Source organism: Arabidopsis thaliana, chromosome 3, assembly GCF_000001735.4.
Source record: "Arabidopsis thaliana chromosome 3, partial sequence".
Lineage (NCBI taxonomy): Eukaryota > Viridiplantae > Streptophyta > Magnoliopsida > Brassicales > Brassicaceae > Arabidopsis > Arabidopsis thaliana.
The window spans coordinates 11,027,795-11,055,694 of NC_003074.8; the positions used below are offsets into that span (position 1 = coordinate 11,027,795).

A 27,900-nucleotide genomic window follows, 5' to 3' on the forward strand; every position below is an offset into this window, starting at 1 on the left:
GATTTTTCTAAAGACATGTTCACTTTCAATTTTTTTTACAAAGTCTGAAAAATCTGTTAGAGGTCTTTGCGGATTCAACCATAAAAACGAGCTTCACAAAATCCTTGACAAACGTGTGGTCATTGACGGCTAGCGCGGATAACGCATACGAATTTTTAGAAAGATGTTCCACATGAAAGACTGTCGGATATAGAAGGTTGGAGAAGACGCGGTAATGACCTCCTAAGGACAGTGTCATAATGTCGCTCGTTTCCAAGCTTTCACAAGTTTGCAAATTATTCAAATATTTGATGATTACTTGAATGAGCTCGATAATTACCGGATAAGAAGATAGAGAGTTGAAGAATCTATGGTAACCACCGCTCCATTGAGACGGGGTCATAATGCCATTCTTCTCCACTCTTGGGCAATTGGTACTGACTTGGAATAGAAGGCTCAGTTAGGGTTTGTAATAAACTTTCCATCTGACTTCAGCCATGATAGCTATCAAACCATTCTATTGTCACCCTACAATCTGGTCGCAATATTCATCTCTGGCTATGCTTTGTGAATGCCTAAACTTGCTGGCTCTTGATCGACGGTGTGACTATGGTTATATATCGTATTTGCCCATATCCGGTTACGAGATAATTCTGTCAATTTTAATCTATGTTGTAGCTTTTGACCCTGTTTTGGCTGGTCTAGGACTCCACGCTACCACCAATGGTGATGATGCGGCGGTTACGCTGAGATGACCATAGGATTGGAGTAGAGACACTTGTCGTCGAGATTGAAAGAGGCGGAGTAGACATGTTACACGAAGTTGTTATGGCGGAAATGGATTGATGGTAGACAAATTCAGCCTTCGAATTAATTCGGATCTCAAGCTTTGAGGTGGATCTGGGAGTTAAGGCTTCGCCACAGGAATGGGTAGAGCCTGAATCTGGAAGAGGCTCACCACAAAACTCCTATGTTTTCTGCCACTATCAATTGAGCACTCGTTGAAACTTGTGGATTGAAAAGAGGTTCGAGAAAATTGATGAAAGTTTTGAAAAGATTGAGAAAAGAGCAGAAGCAAGGTTAAAGCGGAATAGATAATGCGAAAAAAGGCAAAAGAAGAGACAAGTTCCGACGCCGGTGAGCTGAGGCTTTACCAATGCCAGAAAACATGATTAACGAGTGTTTCTCGATATTCGGGCTTGGGAGAGTTTGTAAAAATAAGACACTCTTGGTAAGATGATAAGTATACAAAAAAATTATACTTAATTTTTATGCGGTTTATACTAACCAAGAGAAAACTAGAGTGATAGTCCTCTATCAATCAAACAACACCACTTCTGTTTTCTGAATTTCAAACAAACAACACACACACAAACAAACAAGTGAACGTACCATTTTATGAAGCTAAAGGTAAACTACGTTAGTTAATAATTGTATACGGTTGATTAAGCTAAACTAATTCATATATATACACACAAGTACAATGTACACGAAACAAACCAATACACACAAATTATACGTAATTTCTCTTTTTCTATGATCACCATCTTGATCTTTAAGCTCCGCTTTAGCTTTGTTACGTTCTTCATCCAATAAATGTATAATGCTTTTCTTAATTTGATAGAATGATAGTCAATCATGTTTTTAAGTTCAAACACAGCATATGAAAATGATGTTTCCTAAGTCCTTATGTTATGAGACTGATGGCATTAGCATATATATTGTATACATAAAGAAATTGTGTATATTTACAAAGTCAAGTGTCTGATGGAAATTTTAAAAAAATATTTATCATAAAATAAAAAACACATAAGAAGTCAAATTAAAGCGACCCAATAACGAATCTAACGCAAAATTATATACGGCCCGGACATTTCCTCACGATCGTCGTTGTGTAATGGTGTTTCATTTTGATAATGTAGTCGAAGGTGGTAATGATTTATTAAATACTATACACGTAACGTTGCTAAGTATCTAATTATATTATATAAAAATAAATAGAAAGATAGGTGATGATCGTTTTTATTTAGTTAAGTTACTGCAGAAATAATATTTGTAATTATATATATTCTTTGTGGTAATATGTGAAATATTTTAAGTATACATTTTAGATAGCGTTGATTTGTTCAATATGTATATGACTATCATGATTTATTTTATTACATGTTTTACATCAAATTTAGTTTCTTTTCCTTAATTTACAGCTAAGACATGTACCAAGTCAAAGTCAACTTTTTGTACCCCAAAGAAAGTCAACTTTAGCCCAATATGTTGAAGAGTATCATTCCGTTCATATTACTTGCGTGACATACATATTATCAAGGATCAAAATTACATTGTTGCATCCTTTTCTTTCAAATTTGTATCAAAGATCAAAACATATTCTTACAAGCCAAAAATAAACAATAATCCGTAAAAACAATATAGTGTTCGTCACTTTAATCAAAAGTCCAAGATCCAACAAGTGAAATAAAATATAAATGAAACAAGATGCTCATAGATATGTATATTTGTCATATACATAAACAAAAGAAGAAGGTTTGATTTGCTTATACAGAAATATTGTTATTTAAAGAGAGATGAAACCTTCACTGACAAGCAAGCCAAAGAAGAGGACAAAGAGGCCAGCGCCAATAGACTTGCCCGGATCAACATATGTCTGAGAATAAGCACCGAGGGTTAACGCACCTCCAACGAGTCCGATGACCAGAGATTGCATGTTTCTTCTGCTCACGCTTCTTTGCCTCGGCTTCACCTTCTCTTCTTGATCTACAACTTCTTGTTCTCGTTTCTCTTCTACTTTCTCCGTCTTTCTTCTTTCTCTCACCATTTTTAAGATTCTTTGATGAATGAAGAGATTCTGATTATGATTTTATGATGTTGGTTTGGTTGTGATTTTGTAATTATAAGTTAATGATGGAGACAAAAATGTGGTCTTTTGGGGATTGCTTTGAGGCCTTTTGATAGACAGAAAAGTCAACTCCTTATAGAAGAGTAAGTGGTCGGTATAGATCCAAGATTATTAATTTAATTACTATTTTGTTATAAAAAAGCAAATGGTGAGAGTTGAAGTTTAGATATGATGTATCATGTTTACACTTATATAATGTTAGTCTAAAAAATAAAATAAAAAAATAATAATTATCACTATATAAGTTATTGCCATTCTGTCTAAATTTTAACAGGTCAGTGAATTAAATTAATATTATTAACAATAAGATATGTTATCATGTATTATCAATAAGAAATCTACTAAGACATGTTATCATGTGCGTAGGAGTTTTGGCCCAATAAATGCTTGTGCACTCCAAGAACATCACAAAGGATGAGAATGAGATGCATTCTTGCTCTTCGATTTCTTAATAAATGTATAATATTGACTTTTCTTGGTTCAAAAGTTTGTTTTTATCTGTTGCATCTTGAGTAGGAAGAGATATTTTTGCTATCTTGGATCCACCTACCAATCTTGTTTCTGACCATTCTTTCTATTCGTTTGCAATTTGGTTGCTGCTAAGTTGGATCAAAACGGCTTTATTCCATAGTTTCAAATGCCTAGTGCTACTGGCAAGATAAAGCGAAGGAAAGTACGCAGAGCTTAGAGCTTAGATCTTTTCTTAGTTTTGTTTACTTACCTATGATGGAGTTTTATAGGAGTACGAATAACGCATGCAAGAAAACTGAACCCCTTATAGATATAAAGATGTACCTTTAAAAAATAAAAATAAAAGATGTACCTTGACACATAGACTAATTGGAAAACTTACAAAAGGCGTTTTTTTCTGTGTTTTTTTGATTAAAACCACAATACCGTACCAATCACAATACTTTTAACTGATTTGTGTTTTTCGAAAAAAAAAAAGTTTGCGATTTAATTTGTCAAATGAACAATACATTGGAACGCTTTCCAAAAGAAGAAAAACTCTTTACCTAGCGGTTTTAAGTAAAAGTGCATTCCAACAAAGAGATCAATTAATTTTTTAACAGCTGTTTATATTATTATTTTTGTGCCAATGTTGATTTCAATAATAGAGGAAACTAAACCGGATAAACCGGGTACAAAGAAAGAGATAAAGACCAGTCTTAGCTAGTTTGTTTTATTTAATTAAAAACTATGAAAATGCAATTACAGGAAATAGAAACATAACAATGCTTTTAGAAATTTTGACAATTATTATCTACTATAAGCTTATATACGTTCTATAATCAATTTACTTGTAAAAAAATTACTTGTAAAAATGATTTTTTTTTTAATTTTCCATAATGAAACTATTCAACGGATTTAATAATATGTATGTTAAACTTTAAAATGTATATTTTGATTTATTTGTGTATATGGTTTATAAATATATGTTATTGTTTATTTATTAACACAAAAAATAAATAATGATTAATATATATATTTATATATATATAATCTATAATCCGCACCACAAATAGATTTTTCACCAATCAAACATTATTCCGTACTGCTTATTTTGTACAAACCACAATTGTCCCACAAATATATTTTTCACGCACTTACCGCAGTTAATTCGTACTGCACGGTCATAATACTTTCTCCGTACACTAAAAACCGCGGTGACCATTCAGATCCATAGAAATCATCCATCGTAACTGTAACGAGACGACGACCACCACTTTTCATGGACCAAACGTTTTTTCTCGGTATATGGGCCAATCTCGTCTGACAGTTCATTTTTCTGGAAGCTTAAATATTTGTTTACTGATTCTATAATTCACCATATAATCTTTTTCTTGTGTTTGTTTTCACTCATACGAACTAACAATCGATTCACGGTTAATCACCCATCATAAGTTTGCTTTACTTTAAATGCGCTTAACTTTAGAGTTTTCTTTAGATTTTTAATCAAAAAAAAAAAATAGTGCATTTTAATAACATATATGACCAAATCAATTTATTTAAATTTTCCTTATACACCACTATATTTCAATATAAGTAGTAATATAGAAGAGAGAACAATTAATTTATGCATGTAAATCCACACAATTTTTACTAAAATAAATAGATTAGATGAGATTCTTGTAATTATAAAAATCGTGTTTACTACTACGTTACAACAATCTAGACGTAAAATTCTACTCTTTCTTCTATCGATGTGTTATAGATTGATCGACAATTATAACAATCTTGAACATACATGATATAGAGTTTAAACTCTAGACGTAGAATTATATCTGGACAAGTCAGGAGCTAAGCCACAATGTGTTGCTCTAGTTATAGTTATAGTACTTTTCTTAAGTTAGAAACCTCAATTGCTTGAAAGCTCAAGCTCTTGCCCATTGCCCAATATAGAACTAAAAATGGTTTCAATGGATAAAGTCATATAAAAAGCTTTATATTTTCTTCTTATGAAATTCTAAATAATTAGTTTAAGGAATGGACAAAAGCGTCATCAGTGATGTGATAAGATCGTCTTATCGCATCAACAGAATGGATGGGAAACCACAAGTGAAATGTTTCTGGTCAAATTGAAACTTGGAGAATATTAAAGTTTTTGAAACAGAAAGATTTAATAATTATATCAAATCTTTTTAAATAAAAATAAAAAATAATTATATCATAAGAAAATATCTTCATAATAACATCTTAATAAGTATCCTATTGAGTTACGCATCTTTGTAATAGAAACCAAATACAAAATAAACCAAATCAAAATTTATAATATTTTTTTGGAACCTTGATACATTATGGTTGGTTCAGGTCTACATCAGATTGTATATATATACTTAATTATAAAACTGACATATTATTATATTTTCCTTCGGATAATCTAATTAAAATACATTTTAGAAAATAATATTTTGATACCAAACAGTGACCAATTATTGGTGAATAAAAACTATAATAATATTTGTTCTTCATCTTATACAAACTAGTATAAGAGCTTGGTTGCTCAAACCATTTTCTCTTCTCTCTGAAAAGAAACTCAACTTTTTTTCTTTATCTTTAACATCAAAAAACTTTTTCGATATCTTTACAACCATTAAACAAAAAATTTGGCCACTACAAGTTGAAAAAGTTTTGATTATATCTAATCGCTGAAATGGATTACAAGGTATCAAGAAGTGGGGAGATAGTAGAAGGAGAAGTAGAAGATTCAGAAAAGATTGATTTACCACCTGGTTTCAGATTTCACCCAACTGATGAAGAACTTATAACACACTATCTAAGACCAAAGGTTGTAAACTCTTTTTTCTCTGCTATAGCTATTGGTGAAGTTGATCTCAACAAAGTCGAGCCTTGGGACTTGCCTTGTAAGTTATAGGTCATTTATTTTCTAGGTTTTTAAAAACCTTCTATGTTTTGTTACTTCTAAACACTGTTTTTTTTTAGGGAAGGCTAAGCTTGGGGAAAAAGAGTGGTACTTCTTTTGCGTAAGAGACCGAAAATACCCGACTGGTTTAAGAACGAATCGTGCTACTAAAGCCGGTTATTGGAAAGCTACAGGGAAAGATAAAGAGATCTTCAAAGGGAAATCTCTTGTTGGTATGAAGAAAACATTGGTTTTCTACAAAGGAAGAGCTCCTAAAGGAGTAAAAACAAATTGGGTCATGCATGAGTATCGATTAGAAGGCAAATTCGCTATCGATAATCTCTCTAAAACCGCTAAGGTAACATTAATATATTAATATATATCATAGTTCTTCTCTGTTTTTGTTGTGACATGATGTTTTTTTTATGCAAAGCCAAAGGTAATATGTATATTGATTTATAATGTTTTCTTGTGTTGTTTGTGGATGCAGAACGAATGTGTTATTAGTCGTGTTTTTCATACACGGACTGATGGTACGAAGGAGCATATGTCCGTTGGTTTACCTCCGCTGATGGATTCTTCTCCATATCTAAAGAGTAGAGGACAAGACTCTTTAGCCGGGACCACCCTTGGTGGGTTGTTGTCTCACGTTACCTACTTCTCCGACCAAACAACCGATGACAAGAGTCTTGTGGCCGATTTTAAAACTACCATGTTTGGTTCCGGATCGACTAACTTTTTACCAAACATAGGTTCTCTACTAGACTTCGATCCTCTGTTTCTACAAAACAATTCTTCAGTACTGAAGATGTTGCTTGACAATGAAGAAACCCAATTTAAGAAGAATCTTCACAATTCAGGTTCATCAGAGAGTGAACTAACAGCGAGTTCTTGGCAAGGTCACAATTCTTATGGTTCCACTGGTCCAGTGAATCTTGATTGCGTTTGGAAATTCTGAATTTGGAAAATCGAAAATTTGGATGTTAACTAGGGGGTATATAGGGTTTTTAAAAACAGTGTATATATGCGTTATGTGTTAGCTTTAGATTCTAGGATATACAAAGATGACACTAATAGATTCTTATAACATTTTGTAAAAAAAAATCATTGTAGTGAATACTCTCTTGCCATTTGAAATCCATTGTGTTTGCATATTTAAGGTGTTCATAAATTGTCATGCTGAATTGTGTTTGCATATTCTCATTATTTCCCTGTTTGTAATTAATGATTGTAACATACCTAAGTAGATAATATTAGATTAAAAATATGACTAGTTTACCAAATTTTACTTGTTACATTTTGGGTTCTTAATCAAAATCAAAAGGCTGCAAATGGTTGTCTCAAGTAGAAAATATTAAGTTGAAAAAAACTGAGATCTTAATAAAACTTCTGATAAACAGAATAAAAACTAAACAAGTGAAACAATAAGGCTTCATGATGAAAAGTGAATTTCAGGAGATTACTGGCAGCAGAGACACGAAAAAAAAACCGAAACTGATTCGGGTCGGGTCATAAGCTGCAAAGCGGATCCCTAATTTTGATATATGCACATAAAATTATTAGACAGATTCCCCAATTGTTTTTACAGGGATGTCCCAGTACTTGTGCAATCATAAACAGCCTTTGATACTCACAAAAAAAAAAAACGAAAATAACGAAGAAGATAGAAACGGCGGAAGAACATAAGTGTGTATTGTCTTTTAGAAACTATCGGTGTGATAAACAAGCTTATATATAAACTAGTAAAACCCTAATCATGTGTTTGTTGATATTTTGGGCTTTTTTGACCTAAATATTAATGGGCTTTTATTATATGTCAAAATGGGCTTTGTTTTTTCATTCACAATCCCGAGAAGAACTTACTCATTTCATAAGCAAATCAATCATTCACATTTTCGAATATATAATTTAGTCATCTTTGTATATCCTAGTCATTTTTGATTTGCTATACAATTATAATTCCAAGTCTATCTCTTTATGATAATTGCCAAAAGACATTTCTAAGGGAAGACACGGATAAATACCATTTCTCGAATTGTAATCTCAATAACTCTCAATAATAGAGGGTCAAAACCTCTTTTTCTTATGCCAATTGCCTTCAAGCTTTCAATATAAAAAATTGTATTCATATATATATATATATATATATATATATATATATATATATATATATATATATATTTAATAGGAGCAATTAATCTCAACTCCAAAGTCTCCTACTCTACAGAAATTATTACTAGTTTGAGTAGTTTATATGTAATGGTATCAACCCACTCTTATCAACAAAGCATATTTCCCAAGTCAATTTTGAGATTTAAATAAGTTTTTATTTCCGGTGAAAATTATTATTAATCTGTGGATTTCCAACTTGAAATCAAATTGAGTGGAGAGACTCATATCTTATATATACTATTTAAGATTCTACTCAATTTTCAATGTGGGACAATATCTCTAATACGTCTCTTCGAGATAATGGTTCTTCTGGCCATTCATCTCGATATGTTCAGACATTGATCAGCGGGTCAACTACTGATTGAGCTGATGTGGATTGGGTTGAGCATGTGCAGATCGTGGTATGATATTTTATTAGATTGTAGGCTTCCAACTCAAAACTAATTGGCAATAAATAGAGAAATCCATCTCTTATATATACTTTTTAAAATTGTACTCAACTTCCAGTGCAAATCGTACTCAACTTCCATGCAAAGCCGTGCCGGCCACTAACCATAAACCATTTTTTTAGGCCACAATTCCAAGAAAATTGTGTTACTTTGGTTGGTTTGAGCTGACTCAAATATTCTTTATGCTTCAAATTCAATCTATTTTAGTGACATTTATTCCAATATATAATTTGAACATTTGGTTTTGTATTGTTTTTGTTATGCTTTATTTTTATATTTTAAAATTTCTTCTTATATATGTATATATAATTTAGTTTTCTTTAATTTATTATTTAATTATTTAACTAGACAAATTGGAACATATTTTTTTTTGCCCGAAATCTCAGCAGGGCACTGTTCCAATGTGAGACAATATCTTCAATCTACCTATTTTGAGGAAAAAAGAATTCTTGTTATTACATAATATACTAAGACTACCTTCATTTCAGGTTGACACCGTTCGTGTCGTGTGACCATTTTATCGGCCCTCTCTTCTCGGCGCAAATACCAAGTCTCAACGTCCAACTTCTCTCTTCTCTCTCACAGACAGACTAATATAGAATATGTGTTATATATAGTAATGAAATGATCAATCGAATTTGTATACTAATAGTTATCAAATTATTAAAAAAGTATCAGCTCCACTTAAGATCCAAATCCCTCATCATCAACTCTCCTATATAAACATTCGAACTCCTGACAATTCATCTCATAAAAAGGTTATAAAAAAAAAAGGAAAGAAAACCCAAACAATGTCTTCAAATATATTGGCCATGGTGGCCATGCAACTCCTCCTTATACGCATAGTTTCTTCCCAAAACGTTACGAATGAGTATTTGAACCACCAATGCAACAACACACAAGGGACATACACGCGGGGTAGTACGTTTGAGAAGAATCTCAACCAAGTCATCCGTAACATCTCTCACCTCCATCTTCGCTACGGTTACACCTACAACTCCAATGTTGAGGCTTACGAAGTTAGTAAAGATCCCAACATTGTCTTCGTTTTGCTCCAGTGTCGTGGTGACTCTTACGGGTCCAAGTGCCACTCCTGCCTCCACACAGCCTTCTCTGGGGTAACTTCACTTCAATATAAGTCACATATTTCCATATATGAACATATACACACGTCTAATCATAGTTAAGTTTGAGAGATAACTATATTAATTTGATTTCATTGATACAACTGATATACATCTTAACGCAAGTAGAAAAGAAAGCTATATGTTATATGTAGATTATTCCATGCATGATCGGTGTGTATATAATTGTATATATATATGACTAGCTTCGTGAGAGATGTCGGGGAAACAAAGGAGCAATAATATGGTACGACCAATGTGTTTTGGAGATTTCTTCCGTGAATACCAAGGGGAGGATTCGTTACGATAGTTTTTTCAATATGACCAACGTGAAGAATGTGAGCAGCAATGCGGAGCAGTTTAAAAATAAAAGGAAGGATCTCTTCCACAAGCTATTGTTGGGAGCCACCAAGGATGTAAGCGACAGCAATGATGCGTACGCAGTGGGGGAGACGAGGATAGGAAGAAATAAGATGTATGCAATGATGCAGTGTGCACTAGACTTAACGACGAATGGATGCTATGTGTGTCTAGAATGGATTATAGGCAGGTATGATAGCTTCTACTTTGACCGTAGACAAGGAACGAGAGTTTTGAGTAGGAGTTGTAGCTTAAGATATGAGCTTTACCCTTTTCTTAGGAGGTAAAAGACTTTTAGATGCATGAGAGCTCCATTTCTCTCTACCGGACCTCTCAAGTTTACTTGTTTGATTTTCTCTTTTCTTAAAGAGATAGAAAACACTCAGCAAAAATAGTATGGTATGGAGACTTCTTCAAACAATTATTTACGTCGTATATGTTTTATGTTGTTTTATATATATATATATATATATATAGCTTTTATGTAATTGTCAATTTCATCATGATCCTGTTCAATGATCAATTATAGATGATAGTGGATAGAAAAATAACATTGTTGAAATGAGGCTGAGTTGTTAATTTTTTTTTTTTTTGGATGATGTAATTTTGTGGGAGGATCAGAAGAATAGCCATAATATTGTTGAGCTGTTAATTCTAAGTGAAATAACCATTTATGAATATCTTACGCATGCAAAAACGTAATCAGCCCACAACATTGATACACTTCACTATATAACGTCTTACATTTATCATCCTCAAGTTTTGATAACTAAATTAAAAGGTCATCTTAATCATCATATATTCCTTATACCTGTCGAGTAACCTCTCTATCCATTTAGATCAACGTACTATTCATAATTTCATATCTTCACTGTGCCATCTTAATCCAAACTTGTTAGAAGTAATGTCCTAAGGAACTATAAAATCATAAATCTTATGCTTAAGTCATATATAAATATGTTTAACACATTATTATATAACAAAAAGATAGTTTTTTTTTTTTTTGTTTTCTTAATTCAAAAACAGATGAAATTTTTATGTATAGACTAGCATTACTTGCAGACTACGGTTTCAGCTGCAACTGCCCTAAATGAGCTTTCATAAGAACATATCATTCAATCTTTTCTATTGAAACATGACTATTGAATACTCTTCTACAATGATTCTCTAATTGATTTAAAAAAAAAAAATTCCCAACAAAAAATACTTTAAAAAAACTTACATTTTATAATCTCCTTTAAATATTTAAAATAAAATTTGATTAAAACTACATCGTTGGATTTTTCTAAATAATACAATAATTCATGTAAAATAAAAGTTAGAGATTACACAAAAAAGTCTGAAGCAAGCTTGCTTTAGAACTTCAAATAGTTAGGACTGGTCTTGGCGTTAACAAAAGGGTAACGCTCAAACCTAAAGTTACAGCTCCTACCCAAAACTCTAGCACCTTTTTTCAAACCTACTGGTTTATCTTCATAGCAATCTTGAAATTGCCGGACATTATGATTCACACACTCCACACAAGCCCTAGGAGTTAAGTCATGCGTACACTGAACCATTACATAGATCTTCTTATTTCCGAACCTTTTCTCTCCTGCCGCATATAGTGCCGGTTTCTCCACATCTTTTACGAAGTTATTTCTTTTAGTGACGGCTATATTTGTCAGATTTTCGAAGAGTCTCAAAAACTCCAAAACTGAATCATCACCGGTATGAGTTTTCGCATTCGGCCTTGCCCTTGCGGTATCAATACAGATATTGTCATCGTAATTGATCTTCCCTCCAGTACTGATCGAAGAAAACTCGAGAAAACATTGATCGTACCATATTATTGCCGCCTTATCTCTCGGACATCTCTTAAAAAGCTGTCATATACATTTTGCATTTCAATGTCACAATCAATATCAACATTGTATAGACTAATTTGCATATAATTAAGATAATTTTTCTTGTCTATTATACGTTCATCTTGAAGATGATACAAAAAAAATGACGTGCGTGTGTGTGCGCTGGTAGTTACCTCAGCCCGGGCAGTGGCAAAGCAAGAGCGACAGTGGGACCCGTAAATGTCTCCACGGCATTGAAAGGTGATGTAGACCCTTACTTCAGGCTCAAAACGTATTGGGATATTATTCACCTTCGAATCATATCCCGTGAGTTTAGCAAATTGGAGTATTTAGTTACCTTAATCTTCACTGTATATTCTCTCCGAATCTGTTGTAATTATGTTCGTGTCTTGGTCATTACGCCTTTGAGAGGTATATATGTTTGTAATCGATTCTCAATGAAATACACAGAAATCTCTTTCATCTTCTCTCTTCTCTGATTCTTTAAAACGAGTTCCATTAGGATCGGTGTGGTCCATATAGACGAAACCGCCACGAAAAACTTCATTATCTTTCGACAATTGTTGGATGCCAGAATCGAGGGATTTTTTGTAGAGGCTTCCTAGCTTGTACTCCCCTTGATTGGCTGAGCATTTATGGTACAAGTACGGATTGTTCATGTTCAAGGACAAAACGTTTCGGATAAGGAGCAGTTGTGCCATCATGACCAAGATAGGAACTAAAATGAGGTGTTTTGATAAACAGAATGAAGACATTGTTTTGGAATTTTTTGTACTAAGTGTTTATGTAGGATATTCAAAGGGATTTTTTAAAAAGTTATATATATTTAGTTTACAATTTTTGGTCATACGAAATTCGATTAGTTTTTAATAGAAATGTGTATATATAGAGAGTTTGTAATGAAAAAGAGAGAGAAGTTGGTATTTGCGGCGACAAAAGAGGGCGAAAGAAAAAGTAAAAGTTCAAAGGTATGACTGAGTTCAAACTCTTTCAATCGCACGATTGTAAGGTGATGACCATATTGGTTAAATATAGTTGCATATGGAAAAACCCACCTAGAAAAGAACTATTGTAAGAATTTCAAAAGAACTCTTTTTGTGTAATAGATGTGGACATTTTGTTTACTAGGTCGTCAAGATAATTATAAGAAATTATACCTATATTTCCATAAGAGATCTTGCCTTTTGGCAAACAAACTTTGTGTTTTTAACAACTTAAAATTTGTGAAAAGATCCTCCTAATTGGGCTACCATTAATCAAGGAGTGAGTTTTTAATTAATGTATGGATGAAAAATAAAAATTAGTGAAAAGATACTTATAACAAAATTATAAACATAATTTTAAAAATATAAAAAGATTATTATAAAGAAACTATACATATATAAGGAAATTATATGTAACCACAAAAATCAAAATTATAAAATAATTCTGAATTTATAAGTTACTAAATTTACAATAAAAAGGACTAATGACATTATACAATCACTTATTAATCGTATAAGAAAAAGGATTGTAAATAGTCACCTCTATATAAACAAATGGATTGTCTCATATGTTGTCACCAAGCAAACTAACTTTTTCATAAACACCACCATTGTTTTAACTTCATTCTAGTGGTAAAGCTTTTTTTTGGTCATCTATATATATAGGTTAATTTAGTAACTAACATTTGGCTCAAAAATAATTAAGAATATAGCCATGAGTCAAAATTATTTTGGAATCTAACACTTTTCAGAGATGTAATAATTTTAAATGGCCCTCAAACAATAGAAAAACATACAATATCATATTATAATTTGGTGAAAAACATGAACTAAACACTAATAATACTATAGGGGGTGTTATTCGTTTATGATTTCAAAAGAGTTTTAATGACTTAAAGTGTCATGTAGAATCTGTTGTTATTCAATCAAGATTTTGTTAAAAGAATGTTAATGTTTTGTGTTATTCATTTAAGATTTGTAAAAAGTAATCTAAAATCTTCATAAATTTGGGGTTATTGGATTGATACTCTTATAAAGTTAGTAAAAGTTTTGTGTTATTCAATTAAAACAAAACAAACTTTGATTGTTAATGATTTAAATTATTGGGTGCAAATGATTGTATTAAAATGAGAAGTTTAAAATGTTGAATGACTATTCATCTCATTTTTTTCCATTTGAAATGATTAGGTTGGAAAATTGATTCAACCCATTCGAGTAAAAAAAATTGAAAAAATAAACAAATTTTAAAGGAAAATTGTTCAACCCTTTCGTCTACTATTTTGCAGAGGAATGAGTTAAATAATGTTCAACTTTGTTTTGTTCAACTCAAAATTTTCCAATCATTCAACTATATGTCATCCATTTGGAGCCATTATGTTATTGGTTCATGACTTTTTACATTTTTCTTCATAAAATAAAGACATAGAAAATCATGAAAAGTATTATCGAAATAAAGAGATTATTTGAAAAACTTTACAAGATTATGAAAAACTAATCAACAAGATTATAAAAAACTCTCTAATAATACTTTAGAATCTTTCATTTATTTACTTTTTAGGATTTGATTGAGGGTATCAAAATTCCTTGTAAACTAGGAACTGATAACACCTCCTTAATCATAAGTTTAGATAACAAATAAAAAATATGAAATATAATTATGTTTTATTTTAATTAATTTTAGGAGATATATGATGGATCATAGGCTCTTACATTGAAATATATTCTCAATGTGGCTACAAAATTACTATGAACAAGGCTACTGTGGTGACGACTATAATTTGAGAGGAGAAATAATCTTTGGGGATGTTGATCAGAATCACTTTGTCGATGAGCATATATACTTCAACCTCATTGAAGGTAATAGATGGATCAAATGGATGCCTTCCAGCCAAGTCGACGGATATCATGGTAATAATTAATTACAAGAATGAGTGTATCTATATATGTGTGTTTTTAGTACATGAGATTTACTTCTTTTTTACTCTTTTTTTTCTAGGATCACTCACCCATAAAGCTTTAATCTATACATAATGTCTGCATATATACGGTCCTCCGGTTAGTAAAGGATTTAATTTTGTTTTATTTTTATTATGTATCAAATACTCTTTACTAATGCAATTTATCATTTCTATTTATATATGTAGCTCATTATCCGAGAAATTAATTCTCAAATTTGTGACATGTAAGTTTTATTTACAACATTTTATTGTTATTTGTTGTTTTATGTTAACGTAACACTTTATCTTTTTTTTTTTTTCTCTTTTCTAATCATAGGCACCCCTTATGCAAAGGATGATATTTACAAATAACGAAGTGGCAGCGGCGGTAGCAAATTATTTGCCCGATGTACATTTTTATTTCACTGCGGAGGATTATCTCTTCATCTCGTCATGTCAAGTACGTTTTGTTTCGTAAATTACTTATCAATTAAATGTATATATCAATTTTCTATTCTAATGCACATTTAAATATATAAAAATATAGTATATCATCCAAGTTGGATACGTTTACGGATCCTCGAGTATTTTTGGACCTGTGTATTTTCCACATGAAATTCCCGGATATTTATATGTTTAGTTGTATATTTTTTTATATATTATATAAATAAACTATTAGTAACATTATTTGCTTTTTATTTATTTATCTACAGTATTTTTGGAATGCCTTTTCTTAGAAAATATCATATGATCTTTGTTTATGACACCACCAACGAAGACGACGTGAATGACCAAGATGGTGTGGACGATGTGAACGATGAGGAAGACATGGAAAGACTCGTTCACTCATGGACATTATGATGCAGCGTATCACAATTATATCTTTTACTTTAAGCTTTGTTTTATTTTTGTAAGAACTAACTAAGCTTTTATTTTTTTCTTTGGTAATGGGAACTAATTAAGCTTTTAAGACCTTTCATGAGTGTGTAATATTTAACCGCTAGTTTTTGCGTTTGCAATTTTATGCATTTGACGCTAATCACATAAATTGTTTGTACGGTTTCGTAACATTTTGAAATGCTTAACATTAGAATCTCATTTCATCGATCCTTTATTATAGTAACAAGCGATTGTTCTTTTTTTTAAAACACATTTGGAAGGAACGGAAATTTGGGGGTGTTATTGGTTTATGATTTTAAAAGAGTTTAGTGACTTAAAGTGTCATGTACAATCCATTGTTATTCAATCAAAAAATTTTAAAAGTATGTTAAATTTTTATGTTATTCATTTAAGATTTGTAAAAAGTAATCTAAAATCTTCATAAATCTAGAGTTATTGGATTCATATTTTTATAAAGTCAGTAAAAGTTTTGTGTTATGTAATTAAAACAAAAGAATCTCTGATTGTAATGAATTAAATTATTATGTTATTGGTTCATGACTTTCTACACTTTTCTTCACAAAATAAAGTCATCGAAAGTCACGAAAAATATTATCAAAATAGAGAGATTGTTTGAGAAACTTTACAAGATTATGAAAAACTAATCAACAAAATTATAAAAAAACTCTCTAGCAAAAGTTTGGAATTTTTCATTTATTTACTTTTAATGATTTGATTAAAGTCATCAAAATTCCTTATAAGTTAGGATCCAATAAGTTTAGTTTGGAGCAACACTATTTATTTCTTTAAATAATATCATTAGAGATGATTTTACACCAAAATAAAGTTTGGAACAAAATTTGAAGCACCATTAGAGATGCTCTAGTTTTGGTTCATCTTTGCCATACACCATTCCTTGGTTATTGCGATGTAACTATTATCATTTCTATAGTTTTGAAATTATATGTGAATAAGATAAGTATTGAATAAACTGTTCAAAGTATGAAACCCAATATACATTTGGTGTATTCATCATTAATTTGCTACATTCACAAAGATTAAACACCAAGAGATTAATTTAATTTGTTGAAAAAATTGAAAATAGTCAATTTTCATATGATGTAGTTATGAAATTAATCCAAATTTAGCTGTTTTTTTTGTATTTGTTTTTGGAGATGTTAAAATTTTATTTACACGCTCTTACTTCCTCCAAGTTCTTGAAAAGGCAAAGGTACAGACTTGAAGGCTCTGTATTTCCCCACGTTGTTCAAATGCTCATTCTCCAACCTGATTACAAAAAAACAAAGATCATTAAAATTCATCATCCGATCTTTATTTTCGATAATAATAACCTGAAATCGAGTTTTAAGTTAGACTCGAACCTGAAAAAGTTCCAAATGCCACGACGAACAATCTCTAAACTTGCAACAACAGCAACCAAAGCTCTTTTGTGTAAAAATGGAGCTTCTTTAATCCCAAGAACAGTCTGCATCCATGCCAGCCTCAGCACCACATTCGCCACCTTTATTTCAAATCACCACTCTAGTTATTAAAAAACCCGCGAAAACGCAACAATTCAAACCCGAAAAAGTGTCTTTAATTTCTTTATTTTTTTGGTTTACCATGACAATGAAGTAGATGCTTTTGTAAGGTACTAAGAGTTTGTCACGAAGCCACGGGTTCTTGGAGTTGCGGTTCATCAGACCCCAGTCCCTGAAAATGTCCCAATAAGTATTGAACAACGTGGCAATGCTCGAAGTGGTTACTGCCACCGTGAGCCAGTACGTCCCTCTCTTCATCTCAAAAATTGTCCTAGCCGCAACCGCCAATATAGTCGATAGATACTTTAGTGCGTTAAGGCCATGCATTTTGTCTTTCTCCTCGACCAACCTCCTAATAGACTGAAAGAAAGAAAAAAAAACAAACAAAGTTTTGAACATTTTGAAAATGTTATGAAACAGTAAATGATACGGTTTACGACGTAAACTAGGATAATTTTTTCTAAGTACCTGAGCGAAGCGGAACCAGTAAGGAATGATGGCAACAACAAGGTAGAGTTCTTTGTAAATCTCACTATCATAACATGTGTGTGTTCGTCTCTTAAAATCTCCTCCCCAACCATAGTAGCAAACATAAAACAATAAGCTTCTGAATGTTTGGACCTGTGGAACCAAAACCTAATTAATGATTTGTCAAGAAGAAAACCGATAGATTAACGAGATGCTAAACCAAGCAGCTTGTTGTACCTGACTTGTCAATTGATCTGCGAGGAAGAAGTCCGGGAGAATAACCTGGGAAAGAAAAACATACTCATGAACTATATGTAACATCGTTTTCAGGTTTTATTACTTGGTTTGAACGTTACCTTGTAGAGAGGACTTAAAAGACAGCGAAAGACGCTTCCAACGAAGAAATATCGGCTCGAGCGATATATTATATTGAATGGACAGAACAGTACCATCATCAAGCACTGCAATCATAAGTAAAAGATGTCTCAAAAAACTAACAATGTTGATGTATTGTTAAAGATTAATATCAATGTCTAATTTCAAGAACGTACGACTAGAAGAGCTAAAGGAACGAGCTCGGTGATGACACTGAAACTTTTGGTTCTTGGATCCATTTCCATGTCGAGATTTGAGATGACTCCTCCAAATGTTAAAACTGCTAGACCAGAGCCTACCAGAAGAACTTCTCTATAACCAAGATCATTTCCTTGCTCAAACCCGAAGATAAACGGGTAATTTACTCGGTATCGACTCCAAAAATATATGTCTGCCGCATACATAAACAAATGAACCGCAACAAACCCGAACAAGCTGCAGAAAAAAGTGTTAGAAAATCGTAGGATTCAGTAAGTTTCTTGTGGTTCCATCTCAAAACTAAGTGTCAATGAGTGATTTAACCGATGTAGGATTTTTTTTATCCTCGGTTCAGCGGGGATGAATGTAACTTTACAACGGACCTGTAAAGAGGAAAAATGTTCTCCATGTACTGATGCCTGCCCTCACTTTTTGTTAAGCCTCTAATATGTACAAGAACCGTTATCGCAATGGCGAGAGCGACAGCGCAACCGGAAAAGAAGCCTATATATATATGAAGATGAAGTTTTAGTCTATGAGAAAGAGTACTCATAACAGAGCTTAAATAGATTAATTGGGTACCAAGAAAGTAAGTGATTCTGTGTTTCTCCCTCTTAGTTTTAGGCCTTAAACATTTCATTCCTTCTCGGTGATTTCCATTAGCGAAATGCTTAATAAACGTCGCTTCCACTCTCGACATGAGCCTTGAGACCTGAAAATGTAAATGATAAGTTTAGCTTGTAACATCAAAGAAAAGATGATGTGAAAATAGATGGTACTATTAACCTCATCACAGCTACCCAAATACGAGTGATCTACTGTATTTAGATAAGGCTTTGATGCATTCCTCGAAGTAGTCTGCGCAAGCAATACATAGATATATATCATCGCAAGAACATATACATAAACCTTGTACTTAATTAGTTAAGAGATTACAAACCTTGTCATACTTCTTTAGTATCTTTGCAAACGCCAATTGATTCAAGAAGCTGCAAAGAGAGATGATGAGAAACAGAGTTTTCGAGAAACCAGAGGATCTTTATAAAAACATTCTTACCAATAACTCTTTAAGAACCTAAGTTTTTGATAAAACTCAACAAAAGCGCGGTTCATAAGCTCTTCGGCTCTCCTAAGCTCGGGTTTGCTGAAGGTTTGCTCACTTGGGAGACCAAGAATCATCATTTTGAGAGTTAACAACGGAGTTTCGGGATCGATTTTGAGCTTTACATGATCCAACATTTCTACTGGAGCAGGTTTAAATACTTTCTTATCTTCGGTCTTTTCCATTTCTCTAATCACATCCATTGGTGAAGGGGCTACATTATAAAAACATTCACATCAACCTTTGTAAGAAGCTTAACGTTTAGGATTAAGTAAAATGGAGCTAAACCTGGAGTCCTCATTGTTGAATGAGGAGAAGAAGGAGCACTCGCGACGCTATTAAGGTCAGGAGGAAGATGAACGTGAGGATTCTCAACTTTAACTCTAAGAGCAATCAAAACATTTAATTGTCTACTAAGCTCATCAGCTTCCTCCATAACATTTTCAACTTTTTGCTTATAAAATCTCAAAACCTTGTTGAATTCACCGTCGAGTCGCCTGAAAAACTGAACCTCCATCTCCCCTCCTTCCTCAGCTGAGTTAAGAAACGTCGTCGTATAACTCGCTGTCTCGTCTTCATTAATCAAAATGATTTGTTCCTCGTCGTCGTCAAAGAGATGATAATGATGATGATTATGATGATGATGATGGCGTTTGCTGCTTAAAGGATTATGATGTTTATGTGATTTCTTAGGAGAACGAGAAGCTCGGTTTGTTAAACCGCTAAATGCGCGGTAAAGAGAGATTCTTCTCGATAATCCTGGTCCGCCTCCGCCTCCGCCTCCTCCGCCTTCTCCACCGTCTGTTTTAAGAGGTACGGTGTCTCCGGTTGAAGGAGGAGGAGGAGGAGGAGGAGGACGTTGTTGTTTTTGTAGGCGATAACGAAGGATCTGTTTGACTATTGATTTAAGAGAACGATAATCCATGTAGGCTTCTTTCCATTCTTGGATCATCTGCGTTTCAAATTCTCTTCCAAACTTCATATTTTCTCTACGGATCTGAATTCTTTTTTTCCCCGGAAAGATTGGAGTTTCCCGGGAAAATCTAGCAAGAACACAAGAACAAAGAAAATCCTATGTTTCTCCTTTGTAATCTCTAGTCTTTTGAATTTTGGTTTTGGATTATTGTTTTTTATTTTGGTTCGTAAGAGCTGGATCAAGTTTCTTTTTCTGGTAATCAAAGACTATATATGTATGTGTGTGTATCAAGATTTATTTATTTGGTAGAAAGAAAATTATAACGAGAAATAAAAGAAAAATAGAGCTATTTTGTGCATTTTCATTTTTTATTTTTGTCGACATCTTTATTAGATTAACTCAAATGATCCAGCACAGAAATATTGTTTATATATGTAATAAAATGCGGTTGAATACGAATGCATTTTCCTTTCATATAAAAAATCTCATGCAAATAATAGGAAAAACAAAACAAAACAAATCTTGTAACATATATATAAACGGAAAAAAATACTAAATTCGGATCTTTGTCTTTTTGTATCCATCTACATTAAGTGGATTTAGGGAAATACGAATCATAATGGATTGCAATATAAACTTGTAAATCCATATATCCATAAGTCTAGTGTTAAAAAATTCATGATCTGGTGCCATAAACGTATGCAACTATACATTTTCAAAATTCATACTATTAAAAGAATATGGGAACTACTTTATTTTCATGTCTTTCATAATATAGTTATGAAATTTAAATTGACATGAACAACACATTAAAGTCCCGATAACGCGTTATATATTAAAGCGTTGATGAAAATAGCTGTGCACGCATGCTAAGGACAAATATGAAAATAGTATTTATATGCATTTCCAAACGCCAAATATTTCTATATCTGCTTTAAAAAACAAAACAAAACTATGGCGGTCTAATTCTTTTGAAAAACATATATTATGTGTGTTTGAATTCGAATAGTTATACAATTGTTACAGACTATAGATGATACATGTGTTCGTCATTTAATAGATTGTTATTCAATTATTGAATCGTTCATTATTTTCATTTTAGGATACGGATGGATGGTTGGACCTAAAATAGTCATAAATTTAAATGGATTTTGTGCAAAAAAACTCAAACTCATCCATTTTTGTAATTTTATCATTTACCTCCAAAAAATGTTACATAATCATATGAAGTCGAAAATAATACTCAATATAGCCTTTTTTTTGTTATTGTCAAATTTTAAAATTTTGATAAATCAAATCGAAGCCCTCGAGATGAGGAGTTCAAAAATATCTTTAAAATTTTCAAAAACAAATATATGTGATCGTGAAAATATTTATAATATATATAAAATTGTAAAAATGGATTATATTGCATATTATTTTGGAATTCGTATAATAATTTTGCATTTTTTTGACGGATAAAATTATAAAAATAGTCTACTTTCAAAGTTTTTTTTGGCACAAAACCTAATTTAAATCGTTGCATTACTTGTCTCAAATATACTCAAAATCCGTGGACGAGGATTTTCTTCTCTCCTTTTTAGGGCATCAAGTCTTTTTTTAGATTTTATAACCACAAGTGTAAGTGGTAATCTCTTTGACCTTTTTAGCAAACTAAACTTAAACTCATCAGTTCCTTCTTACACGGAAGCATGTAAAACAAAACCAAAAACAAGACTTAATATTATTTTGTCTTTTTTCTTTTAACAAATCCCAACTTTTTCCTTGTTGTTTGTTGTTGCTGAAACTAGAAGATGGATTTGCTACCATCAAGATATAAGATTCACAAGACAAAGTTAAGATGGATCTTAACAATGATGACGATGATGATGATGATGGTGATGAGAAGAGGAGAATCAATGAGATTAGATATGGAATCAGGTAACACAAAATGTATCTCCGATGACATCAAAACAAATTACATGACCGTTGGGACTTATTCCATCGTCAATCCCAACGAAGGCCACCATCTTCCTCCTTCTCACAAACTCTTCGTCACTGTAAGCATTAACTATGAATCTATGACAAATAATCTATGAATCGTTTGGTTGAGTATCACATTTTATGTACTTCTCTTTATAGGTGTCATCTCCTAAAGGGAAAAGCCATCATCATGCAGAGAATGTAGAGTCCGGGAAATTCGTGTTCACGGCAGAAGAAACCGGCGATTACATGACGTGTTTTGTGGCTCCAGGTTATAGACCTACCGCAAAATTCGCGGTTGATTTCGAGTGGAAAAGCGGTGTAGAGGCTAAAGATTGGACCACTATAGCCAAGAGAGGCCAAATAACCGTAAAAATTATATGTTACCTAACTATAGTTATTTTTTTGCATATCATAAAACACATACTATATCTCTAAACCGTATTATCTATATGTATAACTTAGTTCTAGTCTATAATGTGGTATGTTTATTCTCAGATGCTAGAGGTGGAGGTGAGGAAACTACTCGACGTGACAGAAACTATACATGAAGAAATGTTTCAGCTCATAGAGAGGTACAATTTAATCAAACTTAGTAATAGAAAAGCAATTCGATGTTTAAAACGGGTAATTTGAAATTGTAACAGGGAAAGGGAAATGCAAGAGTTAAACCGATCAACGAATTCAAGAATGGCAGCTCTCAGTTTACTGTCGTTCGTGGTAACAATGTCGGTCGCGGGTTTACAACTACGGCACCTCAAGTCATTCTTGGAGAGGAAGAAGCTCCTCTGATCAAGCTTGTTGCTGCGGTTACATTTAACAGATTTTGATGTTTTCTGTTTAGCTTCTTATACTTACTTAACCAATCAATAGTCTTCATCTTGAATTTTGAGAAACTTAAATAGCAAATTTTGCTTTAGACCAAACTCAAGATCATATATAAAATAGCAAGTTTTGTTCTCTGTATTTTGGACCGTTTATGAGCTGTTCCCGTAGAAAACTTAACCCGTGAATTCAAACGGCTGAGTAAACCCCGCCAAACCCGTAGGTCATTTACGGGTCATAAAGTAGTAGGCGGATTCGTTAAACCAAAGGACATCACTAGAAGACACACTTAACATATATGACTTATGAAGATCTCACTAAAGTTAGCAAAAACACGAAGCAAAAACACAAAGCAAAAACAAAACAACAATTGACATAAACGTAGAGAGCAGTGTGCTTAGGTTGTTATTGTTACTTATTTAGTCATAAGAATGCAAATCCCAAATCATAAAGCTTTTTTAGTCATGTCCCTTGTGGTGCTTATCCTTCTTCTTCTTCTTCTCATCATCATCATCACGATGATCCTTCTTCTTCTTCTTCTCATCATCATCATTATCATAGTGCTTCTTCTTCTTCTTATCCTCATCATCATGATACTCCTTCTTCTTCTTCTTCTCATCATCATCATCATTGTAATTATGCTTCTTCTTCTTCTCATCATCATCATCATTATAATGCTTCTTCTTCTTCTTCTCATCATCATCATTATAGTCTTTCTTCTTCTTCTTCTTCTCATCATAATCATCATCATCATGATGCTCCTTGTACTGCTCTTTCTTCTTCTTCTTCTTAAACTCATCATCTTCAGAGTTATTACCATCTTTCTTCTTATCCTTCTTCTTCTCCTTCTCCTTCTTCTTACTCTTCTCATCTCCATCATCATAATCCTTACCACTCTACAACATTTAAACCACCATTTCTTCAAAACTCATCCAAAACCATTTCAATTCAACAAAACCTAAGTTTCAGTTTCAATTTAAAATTTCTCAAACTTACATGTTTTTTGTGACCATCGTCACCATCATCCTCGTGACCGCCATAGCTAGGCTTCACGTAATCGCTCTCAATTCTTCCACCATAGCCAGATCCATGCTCCGATTCAGTTTTCCGGCCATACTCAACCTCCGTTCTCCCTCCATATCCAGAATTAGGTTTCCGGCCAAAATCAGATCCAGATCCAACGGGTCCGGGTCGTGCATAGCTACTGTACTCGGTTTTAAGAGCTTGGTCGTCATAAGCAGAAGAATCGTGGTTAGAAGAGAAATTAGGTCGCTGATACTCAAAGGCGTCGCCGGAGAGAGAGGAGAGAGGGTAACAAGTCTCGTCGGACGGTGGAATTGAACGGCCGTATGTCACGGTGATGTCGTAGCCTCCACTATAAGGCATCGGATCGTATTCGGTGAAATCGTCGACGTCATTGTCGTCGTTGGTGTAATACGGCATCGTTTTTGGAGTCTTCTTCTTCTTCTTTCTGATTCTTTTTTTGGATCTCTCAAGAAATGAAGATTGTGAGCTTCCTCTGTTTACATGGCGACTACTACGTACGAAAAGTCAAGGGGTGACACGTGGCTTTTATCTTTATTGTCTAAGTCAAAAGTAATGTTTATTGAATCCAAACTTAAAAAGAGTATATTGGCTGGGAGATAGAATTAAAAGAAAACAAGGTAATAGCACAGATTAAATGATGCTATTTGATTTGATTATTAATAAAATATCTACTATTTGATTACTTTATTAAGAATTTCACTATATTTGAAAGTTACATAGTTATCGTGGTTGGTTCATGATATATCTTAAATAGTTAAATACAATATCAAACTCATCAATACTATTATTTGAGAAGTACGTTTAATGAGGTGTGCATGAAATTAGATGAAATAACAACTTTGTTATTTGGTTAAAAAAATTATTTCATGAAAAAATCTGTTTAGAAGCACGCGGATCCTTTTTATCCGATTTTTAAAAGTCGGATACTCGCGTCTAATCCTGGCCATTAAATTGAATTGTTATTAGCCGTTAGATTTTGTAGTTTTATTTTGAATTATCATACATTTTAAATACGATCCTCATTTTTAAATAACTACTTTTACGGTAAAAGCTAAACATTCTCCTATAATTATGAGATTCATCTTATTCACTAAACTTGAATTCCACGAAAAAATATTTTGCGCATATTTTTTGACATAAGAAAATATTCTTATAAATACAGGATACAAGTTTATGTTTAGACTAAAGCTACCCATGCCAAGTTCATGAAATACAATCTACTATAACATTGTCAAATATGTCGATAGCATAGATGTTTCAAGCTATAAGTCCTGAAAGCTATAAGTCTGTAGGTAAACCACTGCATCGTTAGTCATCGATAAGATAAGTTAGTTTACATTTTATCATGAGATTACATATACTTGCATTGGACATGTTGAAAACAAATTTCAATTGTTTACGGTTGCACTATATGGCACTTTAAACAAAAATTTATTCAATTGAGGCACTTTCCAAGCAGTATGCATTTTACCATTTTTTGAAGGAAAATTAGACCTTTATACCCCTTACCAGAGAAACATTAACTAACCGGATGGATGTCATCAACTTTTTTCTACCAAACAATAGAAAAACAAACTAGTTTAGTTATGTAGTTTTTAATATAAACCATTGGATGGAAAAAATAAATATTAAAATCTATCGTTAAGAATAAATAAATAAATGGAATTATTATTTTTATGTTATCATATCTGATGAGAAAAAAGTGGATCTCTTGATCAATTAGAACGACATTCGACGATCTGTTCCTCCTATCCTCTCTGATTTACCTTGATCATTGTCTTTCTTTCCATGAAAATCGTACCTCCTGAAATCCATCGTTGCTTAAAAAAGAAGCAGACAGATGTTAGAGAAAGAGATTCATGCATTATGTTCATCTATCAAGCTTATCCGGTTATCGTTAAAATATTTACAAGAGATTTTAAAGGGTTTTAAAAGATTTACAATGGTTTTTTAAAGATTTTTAAAGGGTTTATTAAAGTGTTTTAAAAGATTTACAAGGGATTTTAAAAGGGTTTTAAAATACTTGCAAGGGATTTTAAAGGGTTTTAAAAGATTTATAAACGTTTTTTTAAATATTTTTTAAGGATTTTAAAGGCGATTAACTTGAAGACCCCTCTAGTGGAAATCCATGGTCCTCTTCTAGATATTTTTGAGGCGACTAAGCGTTGTATTTCCTTTAAGTGTATCCATATCCCGAGATCAGCAAATGTTCTAGCTGATTCTTTAGCTAAGGAAGCTTTAGCTTTGTATTCCCATAACTTTTAATCTAATGAAAGTTTGTTTGACAAAAAAAAAAGGTTTAAAAGTATTTTAAAAGACGTACAAGGGTTTTTAAAAGATTTTTAAAGAGTTTACAAGAAGACCCTTTAAAAACTCTTGTAAATCTTTTTAAACCCTTTTAAAATCCCTTGTAAATATTTTAAAATCCTTTTAAAATCCCTTGTAAATCTATTTCCCACCAAAAAGAATTTACAAGGATTTTTAAAAGGTTTTTTTTTGTTGAGAAAAAATTTGTTACGAAAAAAAATTTGGTTGGGAATTTTTTTTTTTGGCGGAATTTTTTTTTTGGCGGGAAAAATAAATTTCGGCGCCAAAAAATGGGCGGGAATATTTCAGTTTCCAATTACATGTTCCTATTAGATGAGGGTAATTTGGTCATTCTGTTCAAGAGAATGGGTATTTTTAAAAATGGACAACATAAAAGAGTGTAACGCCCGTGAACCGGAAAATCGGTTAGGGTTTGTTTTTTAAATCATCCGGTTTAATTGGTTGGGTTAATTGGAAACCCTAAAGTGTGCCTATAAAAGAAGGAAACTCGAAATTAGGGCTTTGGTTAGCCACTTTTCGTTTTATAAAGGAGAAAAAGAGAGAAAAGGAGAAGGAGCAGAATCGTTAGGGTTTGGGAGAAATCAGTTTCGTCATATCAAATCGTGGTAAAAGGTAACGAAATTTGGTAGAGTTATTCCCAAGTCCTTTATCGTTATTCTCCAGTTTACAGAATTGGATTTGGATTAAAATTGGTTGAGTTATTCGCAGTTTCGTGAGACACGTTTTCTCATACGCGAATTAGGACCAGCGGAGATTGAAACTGAGATCGTGGTCTCGTCTGTTTTCCGATCGGCACGAGATTTTGTGGGCAGCTTTGTGATGTCTGCAGCTAGGATTTCACCAGAGCGATTGAATAGTTAACGGACGTTTCTGGACTGTTTCAGACGTAAGGAGAGTCTCTCCTGGGTTTAATTGCTATTAGAATCAATTTGTTAAGGTGAGTGCGTGACCATGAGCTTATCTGAGCGATTGGGTTGTGTGATTTGTTTTGTGTGATGATATGTAGGTGTGGTGAATGTGTTTTGGGTGAATTGTTCAATGACTGGTTTGTTTGTATTGTATTCGTGATTATACCTTTTTATTTGCTTGTGTGTATAGCTCGTAGATGGGAGGATCGCCTCACTAAGTATTTA

At 32.7% G+C, this 27,900-nt stretch overlaps 7 protein-coding genes, 1 long non-coding RNA gene, 1 other non-coding gene and 1 pseudogene across 11 annotated transcripts; 4 read left to right on the plus strand and 6 right to left on the minus strand.

Annotated features, from left to right (window-relative positions):
- Positions 1-403, minus strand: AT3G29037 (annotated as a pseudogene). Its single transcript has one exon.
- Positions 404-2,240: 1,837 nt separating this feature from the next.
- AT3G29034 (uncharacterized protein) lies at positions 2,241-3,112 on the minus strand. Its single transcript, NM_180315.3, has one exon. The coding sequence runs from the start codon at positions 2,807-2,809 to the stop codon at positions 2,549-2,551; it is 261 nt and encodes an 86-aa protein (NP_850646.1). The 5' UTR covers positions 2,810-3,112; the 3' UTR covers positions 2,241-2,548.
- AT3G00550 lies at positions 2,951-3,429 on the plus strand. Its single transcript, NR_143831.1, has 2 exons — positions 2,951-2,973; positions 3,257-3,429. It is a non-coding gene; the product is annotated as an uncharacterized misc_RNA (transcript).
- Positions 3,430-5,870: 2,441 nt separating this feature from the next.
- NAC3 (NAC domain containing protein 3) lies at positions 5,871-7,514 on the plus strand. Its single transcript, NM_113825.4, has 3 exons — positions 5,871-6,255; positions 6,335-6,612; positions 6,745-7,514. Exons 1-3 carry the CDS (start codon positions 6,045-6,047, stop codon positions 7,210-7,212), a joined length of 957 nt encoding a protein of 318 aa, NP_189546.1. The 5' UTR covers positions 5,871-6,044; the 3' UTR covers positions 7,213-7,514.
- A 201-nt stretch (positions 7,515-7,715) lies between these two features.
- Positions 7,716-7,929, minus strand: AT3G05655. Its single transcript, NR_141191.1, has one exon. It is a non-coding gene; the product is annotated as an other RNA (long non-coding RNA).
- Positions 7,930-9,506: 1,577 nt separating this feature from the next.
- On the plus strand, positions 9,507-10,952 carry AT3G29040 (cysteine-rich repeat secretory protein, putative (DUF26)). Its single transcript, NM_113826.3, has 2 exons — positions 9,507-9,993; positions 10,206-10,952. Exons 1-2 carry the CDS (start codon positions 9,667-9,669, stop codon positions 10,644-10,646), a joined length of 768 nt encoding a protein of 255 aa, NP_189547.2. The 5' UTR covers positions 9,507-9,666; the 3' UTR covers positions 10,647-10,952.
- Positions 10,953-11,560: 608 nt separating this feature from the next.
- AT3G29050 (receptor-like protein kinase-like protein) lies at positions 11,561-12,961 on the minus strand (the record flags this gene model as incomplete). 2 transcript variants are annotated; one of them, NM_113827.2, is made up of 3 exons in its annotated part: positions 11,561-12,147; positions 12,380-12,458; positions 12,697-12,907. In NM_113827.2, the coding sequence occupies 3 exons, from the start codon at positions 12,905-12,907 to the stop codon at positions 11,715-11,717; spliced, it is 723 nt and encodes a 240-aa protein (NP_189548.1). The 2 variants fall into 2 exon arrangements, with proteins under 2 accessions (NP_189548.1, NP_001326980.1); NM_001339003.1 differs by having other exon boundaries at positions 11,715-12,224; positions 12,380-12,462; positions 12,697-12,961.
- Positions 12,962-16,936: 3,975 nt separating this feature from the next.
- On the minus strand, positions 16,937-20,883 carry AT3G29060 (EXS (ERD1/XPR1/SYG1) family protein). Its single transcript, NM_113828.3, has 13 exons — positions 19,978-20,883; positions 19,645-19,903; positions 19,528-19,576; positions 19,374-19,445; positions 19,170-19,299; positions 18,971-19,091; positions 18,566-18,824; positions 18,371-18,475; positions 18,252-18,296; positions 18,015-18,167; positions 17,628-17,906; positions 17,388-17,527; positions 16,937-17,292 (listed from the first exon to the last, which is right to left on the minus strand). Exons 1-13 carry the CDS (start codon positions 20,669-20,671, stop codon positions 17,196-17,198), a joined length of 2,403 nt encoding a protein of 800 aa, NP_189549.2. The 5' UTR covers positions 20,672-20,883; the 3' UTR covers positions 16,937-17,195.
- A 1,403-nt stretch (positions 20,884-22,286) lies between these two features.
- On the plus strand, positions 22,287-23,359 carry AT3G29070 (emp24/gp25L/p24 family/GOLD family protein; the record flags this gene model as incomplete). The annotated part of the gene is made up of 4 exons (NM_113829.3): positions 22,287-22,644; positions 22,727-22,936; positions 23,066-23,142; positions 23,215-23,359. Exons 1-4 carry the CDS (start codon positions 22,399-22,401, stop codon positions 23,357-23,359), a joined length of 678 nt encoding a protein of 225 aa, NP_189550.2. The 5' UTR covers positions 22,287-22,398.
- A 53-nt stretch (positions 23,360-23,412) lies between these two features.
- On the minus strand, positions 23,413-24,962 carry AT3G29075 (glycine-rich protein). Its single transcript, NM_113830.3, has 2 exons — positions 24,389-24,962; positions 23,413-24,288 (listed from the first exon to the last, which is right to left on the minus strand). Exons 1-2 carry the CDS (start codon positions 24,833-24,835, stop codon positions 23,851-23,853), a joined length of 885 nt encoding a protein of 294 aa, NP_189551.1. The 5' UTR covers positions 24,836-24,962; the 3' UTR covers positions 23,413-23,850.
- Positions 24,963-27,900: the final 2,938 nt, after the last annotated feature.